The sequence below is a fragment of the Bidens hawaiensis genome, unplaced genomic scaffold (genome assembly GCF_021521415.1).
Source record: "Bidens hawaiensis isolate Kalapana, Puna unplaced genomic scaffold, B.hawaiensis_p1.1 tig00040155_1, whole genome shotgun sequence".
Taxonomy (NCBI): Eukaryota; Viridiplantae; Streptophyta; class Magnoliopsida; order Asterales; family Asteraceae; genus Bidens; species Bidens hawaiensis.
In genome coordinates this window covers 5,911-13,829 of record NW_027505654.1, presented here as the reverse complement: position 1 = coordinate 13,829, position 7,919 = coordinate 5,911, and the positions used below count along the sequence as shown (strand labels likewise).

The window sequence follows — 7,919 nt, the reverse complement described above, 5'->3', positions numbered from 1 at the left end:
CAAAATATATCAGAACAGGAACATATAATGAAATAAATCATCTGTGTTTAACCACAGAAGAGCATAATCGTCTGTCATAAGTATATGATATCTTTTTAATAAACTTATATGATTAAAAACAACTGGATACATGGGTGGGAAACAAACAAATTAAAACCCTAGAACTTGGATGATGAAACAATCAAGTAATTTGATGAACTCACATATTATATATTACACTGAACAAGAGAAAGAGAGAGAATCGCCTGCTGATAAACCGTTGGAACAAATTAGGGTTTGCTCGATTTATTTTGAAATGAATTGTCTTCTTTTAAGCGGAAGAATGTTTTTGAAAAATGAAAACATTTTTAATCAGGATATGGTATATATAGTTACGATACTAAACTAAATCCAAACAAATTAATGTGTAAATGTTTAAAATTATATCCACGCTCGTGTGGCTTATGCTAAAAAATGATTAACAACTTTAAAAAAACAAATACGATATGAACGATTAACACCCCGTTTTAAAAAGACTCACACGAATATTAAAATTAATAAAAACTGTTGTTCAAGAAAAAAGATTTGGTTACTCCCATCAATGTTTAACAAAGCATCAATATTTAACAAAGCGCTGCAAAAAGATAAGAATGGAAATACAATCAAATCCCCAATACAGATTTGACTAGTTACTATAACAAGCGTATAACATTATTACTATATAACAAAAAAAAGGTTTGGTGCCACAAGTGCCCTATTGGGTTACTTGGCGGCACCAAATTGGTCCGTAAATTTTGTTTTTGTTTTTTAGTCAGCCATCGTATAATGAACGTAATGAAAACTAACCGATCGCTAATTTTGTTTAGTTCCGATATCATAACAAACATGACGGAAACCGGCTGAATTCCCGTAGACTCACAGCCTCAACGTCCGGAATCGACAGCGGTCGGGTTTTATCAACGCTCGTGTATTGCCATAGACGCCACTATATGGATCCACCTCAATTTTTATATATTATTTTTGTTTTATATTTGGTTGTAATTCCAGGACAATAACACACGTCACCGAAACCGACTGAATTCGCGTCGACTTACTGGCTCAATGCTTGGGTTTTACCACCGTCTGAGTTTTACCGACCTGTCCGGCGCAACGCGCCAGGTAAAAACTAGTTTAATATACTTACAATATAATATCGGTTCACACTACTCCGCAGTTTGAATTATAGGCGGACGAAGTACGAAATATGATAAATAGTTTCTTTGGTAGTCCTTTCGCAAATATGTATGTGTATTAATAATCAGCAGTAATGCGCAAAACTCAAACCTATTCACAAACAAAATGCATTTATAATTCAACGTACGTGCTTAGTTCATTGATATTCAATGGGGTTTTTGAATAGGAAGACCGCGAGGATGTTTCCACAATATATAATTGTAGCACACCTGGTCATAACATTGAGCTTAAGAAGTAAATTACAAATCCAACTTGTTTCGCAACCGCATTAGCAATCTCATGGTATTCAACTTCAACATTCGAACGTGATATGGTTGCTTGGCTTTAGAGAACCATGAGACTAGGTTGCTACTCATATAATCACAGTAGCCCGACACTGATCTTTGGAAGTCCGGAACCCACCACAATTCGCATGTGAATTGGTCGTTAACAAGACAAGTGGGTAATTTGGAGGCCGAATGCATTGTCCCTGGGTCCTAGCTTGTAGATTTCTCGCCACGCAGTGCACACTTTTAGGCATTCTGAAGTTGGTGAGTCACACCAAACTCTTTGGCATTCGCAAAGCAAATTAAATGTCAAACCACTCCACTGAATACATACGCACAAATGTATCCCTACATTAATGTATCAATTCAAGTAATTTGAACCCTAGAACTACTGAATATTAAAAATCAAAGGAAACATGTATCAATTCATGAAGTAATTTGGGAAATTTCAAGAAAAGATGAAGTCACAATCACAAAAGAATTGTTGTTGGATGTGATTACAAACACAACCTTCATATGGGCTACCGGCTAAATTCATCACATTGGGATATACTCGCCTTTCGATCTGGGAAAAACCCTCACCTAAGGCCAACGCATGTGAACACTTGTCTGAAGGCATGACAGCGCAGTGAGATAAAACCCCGTTCAGTTCAAGGATCTAACTAGTGAATACCACATACTCGCATAGTTTTCCATCATCACCCTGATGCCACTGAAACTAATTATGTGAAATTTTAGCAAAACATGCAACAATGGTATACTGAGGAAGGGAGTTTCCATTACAAAGAAAGCGAGACGATCAAAGGCAATGAAGAAAAGAGTGAAGTCGACCCAGATGTTAACAGAAGTCTAAAGGGTGATTGTAAGGCTAAAGCTAGATAGACTTATGTAATAACTACTTATCGTTGTTTGACATTTTGTTCATTTTATGTATTTCGGCCTAGGGGTTGGCCCGTTTAGGGCTTGTATGTTCTTAGGGTACTAGGGTACTCATGACACTAAATCCCCTAGTGCTCTTGGAAATAATATCTTACTTTTTCACACGTATTCTCTCTCGTTTTCTACATGATCCGAGATTTTAGTGTTGTTGCATTCCACACTCCAACAACACGATTTGATTAGAGTTTATTGTCCAAATCAATCGATTATGGGACTTACACTTGTTTTTTTTTAATCTAGATTTGGTTTCAATCAACCCGATCACCGACTCCAAACCCCAACATCCCGGCACCATTGATATGAACAAGCTACCCAAATCTCTGGCCCCACCAACTCCAACCCACCGCCCAGCACTGCCATCACTATCAATACCACCATCGCACCACTACATAAGGTACTTGCATATGTTCATGCGATCAAATCTGTTGTTTAAAGTGGGTACTGAATGCTGACTTGGTATGATTCTTTTAACATTGTGTTGTTAAATTAACACTTTTAACATAGATTTAGTATTGTAGCTAATTAAATTATACCTTATATAAAAGTAAAACTAAAGGCCACGGTACTTGCTGTGATTGGTAGAGGGAGAAGGCTGGCAAATCAATGTATGCCACCTGGCATCCACTAACTTTCTTTCTTTTCTATTCTCATGTATTAGTTACTATATACGCAGGCTTGAAGAATATTGAAACAACAACAGCAAGCGGTGTGATGATAGGGGTGTTGGGTTACGTCTTGTAAATTGTAGAAAGCAAAAGGCAAGAAAAATAAAAAGAAATATTAATGGTAGTATTTTATTAACTTAGATTTTTAGTAAAACAAGTTGAAGAACCCGCGCGCAGCAGCAGTTCAAAGTTGATTTGTGAAGGAACCCTCACACCTTCACTATTTATCTCGCATGAAACTTGAAAGAATCGAAACTTAATCTCTGTAGTTGCTTAAACTGGCGCATTGCGGCGGGCACACGATAGTAACTTGGTGGGTATCGATTCGTTATGGCATCATTAATTAAAATGTATTGTTACCAAAGTGGAAAGTGAAAAGTGTTAGGGTTAGAAGTGAAAAAGTTTTTTTGTGACCAATTTGAAAAAGTCCAAAAGTTTTGTGACTAAGGTGAAAAATTAAAAGTTTTGTGCAACTTGTAAAACTGCAAACCTTTGTGGTTAAAGTTGAAAGCCTAAAAATTTTGTGTTAAAAGGGTGAAGATGTGAAACTTAGGTACGTGACAAAAGTTTGAAGGAAAAATTTGTGCTGGCAAAAGTCCAAAGAACTTATAGGTTTGAAACTCGTATGGCAAAAATGTAAACATGTAAAACTTTGATGACAAAAGTTTAAAGAATAAACTTGTTGTTAAAGAACAATCCTGTGATGACAAAGTATTAAAAACCAAACTTTGACTAAAATATAAAAACTTGGTGGTCAAAAGTACATAGAACCAAATACCGACTAAAATACAAGCAAAAACTTTTGATGGCTGCTAATAATAATATAATATACTTAATGAAAAATAAAAAAGAATGGTACAGATTAACCGATTGCCATTAACGTATACTTTATTTGGCACCAATCTCAACACACCATTTTAATATGTATATATAATTCATATATTCGTTAACATCAATCTATCTAAAAGATAAAACATTTCAGCTTTTGTCATTTATGAGAACTATTTAATATATAGATGTACTTATCATCATGATGTGGTTGTTGTTTCGGTTATAATGGATAAAATAATGTTTAGGGAAGCTGCGTTCGGGTTAAGGTTAGAACTTCTATAGATACGGCTAACACTGAGGATAAGGTCGTCGTATATGTAAGCACGTAATCATAATTAAGAAACTTTCAACAAAAATAAAAATACTACTTATAACTCCTAAGTAACCTTATTATTAATTATATTTATGCAAACACACCATATTAGCCTAAACATTAGATAACACGTATGATTTAAAACGATGATTATTTTGACGGTTTAAGAATAAGTTTTAGAGGTATTTCCTTTTGCAAAGTCACCCCAAATTTTGCAGTCATGTCAAGCTTCAGCGGGTCCTGACCATCTGGAAGCACCCATTCAAATTGACGAATCAAAGATGAAACGACAGTCTGAACACTGATGATAGCAAAGGGTTGACCAGGACACATCCTTCTCCCTGCACCAAATGGTATGAACTCAAAGTGTTCGCCTTTGAAGTCCAAATCTGAGCCAAGAAATCTTTCGGGTATAAACGAAAGTGGATCTTCCCAAAGCTTTGGATCTCGACCAATTGCCCACGCGTTTACAAGTAATTCGGCCCCACAAGGGATTGTATAATTCATAACCTCACACGTTTGGATGGCACGGTGTGGAAGCAAAAGAGGGGCAGGAGGATGTAGTCTTAAAACTTCTTTAATGCAAGCATTTAGATAAGGAAGCTTTGTAATATCCGTGCTGATATTTTGTTTTAGCTCTTGCTGAAGTTCAATCATTGCTTCTTTTCTCCTTAACAACTCAGCCATGGTCCATTCAATTGTTGAGGTTGTAGTATCTGTACTTGCTATAAACAACTCCTACAAGTTGTATTCGAATTCACATATTAGTAAAACATGTTTGTTTGTTTATATAAACCAATATTAATTTCTAGTGAATTAAGGAGAGCTAGACTTACCATAGCAAAAATGTTTATCTGGTCATTTGAGAACCCACGCTTAATCAACCGATCCAAGAAACATAGTTCCTCCTGAGAGCCTGCAGCCGCAGCCAATCGTCTGTCACTAATTATGCCCGCCCAAGAAGCAAACACCTCCTTTAAATGGTTCAAGTTTTCCTTCCTTAGCCCTTGAAGATCAAACCTCTTCAAGATCGGGTAAAAATCACTCAAATTTGGTTTAATACCATTCTTCAGTATGATGAAAAGTTTCTCTTGCAAAACACTTGCGGTTCCACTCTCATCGTTCAAATCCAGAAGATCATGTCCAAAGTAAATGCTGCTCAAAGTGTTAAACGCTGTCGTAAAAAGAGCTTCCGGTATATTCACAGCCTGCCCTTTCTTGCTAGAAAAGAAATCCAACAATTGAGCCAACTTTTTCTCTCTTATACTAGATTGGGACTCTAAGGCCTTAACCGAGAACATATCATATCGGCATATGGTTCTTAACAACCTCCAGTTTTCATTACATTCTAGTGACCATATAACAGTGTGATCTTGCTCATTAACGTGTAAAGCATCAGGAACATGTCGAGAAGAAAGATACCGGCCTTGTGTCCTCAGAATTTCCACTGCTGCCTCCGAAGACGAGGCGACAATGACAAGTTTATGACCTAAACGGAGAGACATAAGTGGGCCATATTTTTTAGCCAAGATGGCGGTAGAGACATGAGGGTTGTTGCCTACTTGGTGGAGGTTTCCTATGATCGGCAATGGGCGTGGACCCGGTGGGAGGTTCTTGTAAGATTTCGAAAATCTTTTAATGATCAAGAATAGAAACAAGGGAGTTAGTAGAAGAAGAAAGAGAGAGACTGACATGGTATTTTCTTTGACAGGAGTTGTGATGTTCATTAATTGGTAAATCACTAGTTAATTGAAGGGGTACTTATAAGAACCAACATGGCTCATACTTGATCACTAGCGGCTTAACCAAACATCATTGATGCAAACCCTTATTATATTCTTATCTATGTAGGAAAAGATATTAATTCTTTTTTTGGACTCTTGTCAAAATTCCAATTCTAACGGCCCTAAAAAAGTAAATGTACTTATCTAATCATCACAACTTGCTGGACCAGGTTGGGACTAGGGGTGCTCAAAGTTGAATATCCGGAGTTTCAGATATCCGAATATTTCGGATAGTAGATTTCACTATCCGAATCCGTATCTAAAAAATTTCAGATATCCGAAGTTTTGATATCCGAAACCGAAATTTCGGATATCCGTTCGGACAGTGAAACGCATATCCGAAATTAAAAAAAAAACAAACTAATATATATTATATAACTTTATTGTTTCGATGAGTTCAAGAAATGTTTTGTTTTGTGTAGAGAAATGTCTATCCATGCATTTAACAAATACCCACCACTCATTCAAAAAACACAGCCGGCCAAAGCTATGGACCACTAATCAGCACAAAACACATTCACCCAAGAAGAACCGCTGGTCACGATACCGGAATCCACCAATCACCGCCGATCTTTCTCATTTTCAGATGAAGGTCGAACATTAAATCTTCGCTTCGTCTCATTTTCAGGTATACATCCATGTTATAACATAGGAAAATACTTTAAATTCAAACATGTAGTTTTAACTCAATTAGCTCATGGATATAAGTATTTTCATTTCATGTCACAAAGGAAATTATAAGAGAGTGGATAGAAGAAAGAGAGTAATATGGTATTTTCTTTTAAAGGAGTAGTGGACTAGTGATATTCATTAATTTGTAAGTCACTTTGTTCATGGGAGGATGCTTAGAAGAAACCACGTGGTTACTTCTCATTGCCGACTTATTAGAAACTTAGTACTAAATATGTAGCCAATGGAGATACAAAAGTCAAATGGAGCCAAATGTGTAGTCAAATGAAGTTATAGTCAAAGTCAAGAATACCTTATTTTTAGGTTATTGGGTTTTATTAATCCATCATGATTAATTCCAAGTAAAATATGTTTTTTTTTGTGCAGTCTTAGATTTTTAACTTATTTTTCATCAATAATTTCATACTAACTGAAAACTAGCATGGTTAGTTTTGATGACGTGACGTGCTAATATGACAAAATAAATAAATAAAAACTTTGTGAGATCAATTCAAGTTGATGGCCAACTTGTTTTGATCACTTTTTAAATAAAATATTAGAAATAACAAAATAAGAAAGAGAAATATGAGGAAAGAAGAAAACATTGCTACAAAACACAGCATTTGGATGCATGCATAATTTTCTCTCTCTATTTTTATAAAATCAACAGTGTTTTACACTATTACATCGTTTACATCTTTTATACTAATATCACATGTAAAATGAAACAAGCGTAAATTGGAATGTAAGAAACATAAATCTTTTATGTCTCCACCTTTATATAATCAGCGGTGTTTTACATCTGTTACATCGTTTTATATCTTTTATATTAATATCGTCTGTAAATGTAACAAACGTAAATCGTAATTCATAATTTGGAGCCAAGTACAAGAAAGGACATCAGCATTTGCAATACCCAAAATTACCCTCATGCTTATTCTAATACAAAGTGATGTGGACACCCCCATAACCACACAAATGGGTTTCAAAAGTTCATAACTTAACAAATGGTTTCATTTAGGGGCCGTTCAAAAAGCCCGTGCTCGTGGCTAGCTTGATAAAAACTCGAATAAAACTAGCTATAAAAAGTTGATTTGAAACATCCTGAACTGATTTGGAACATTTTTGTAGGTGAGCCAAAAATCGACCCAAGCTCGGCTCGAGTCATGGCTCGATCTTAAGCTCGTTTAACTTCAAAACTAAGCTAGAGCCTAGCTAAGTTACCTCGTTTAATTTTGAG

General features: G+C 35.7%; 1 protein-coding gene across 1 annotated transcript; it reads right to left on the bottom strand.

The window, feature by feature from the left end:
- Positions 1-4,364: 4,364 nt before the first annotated feature.
- On the bottom strand, positions 4,365-5,995 carry LOC143614529 (putative (S)-N-methylcoclaurine 3'-hydroxylase isozyme 2). The gene is made up of 2 exons (XM_077087942.1): positions 5,063-5,995; positions 4,365-4,964 (listed from the first exon to the last, which is right to left on the bottom strand). The coding sequence occupies exons 1-2, from the start codon at positions 5,951-5,953 to the stop codon at positions 4,377-4,379; spliced, it is 1,479 nt and encodes a 492-aa protein (XP_076944057.1). The 5' UTR covers positions 5,954-5,995; the 3' UTR covers positions 4,365-4,376.
- Between the last annotated feature and the right edge of the window lie 1,924 nt (positions 5,996-7,919).

What these genes read in the sequence shown, in the direction of transcription:
- LOC143614529 (XM_077087942.1), bottom strand. Translation starts at nt 5,953, where the DNA reads ATGAACATCACAACTCCTGTCAAAGAAAATACCATGTCAGTCTCTCTC. An exon ending in AGATAAACATTTTTGCTATG is followed by an intron (nt 4,965 to 5,062) that starts GTAAGTCTAGCT and finishes TACAACTTGTAG; the next exon opens with GAGTTGTTTATAGCAAGTAC.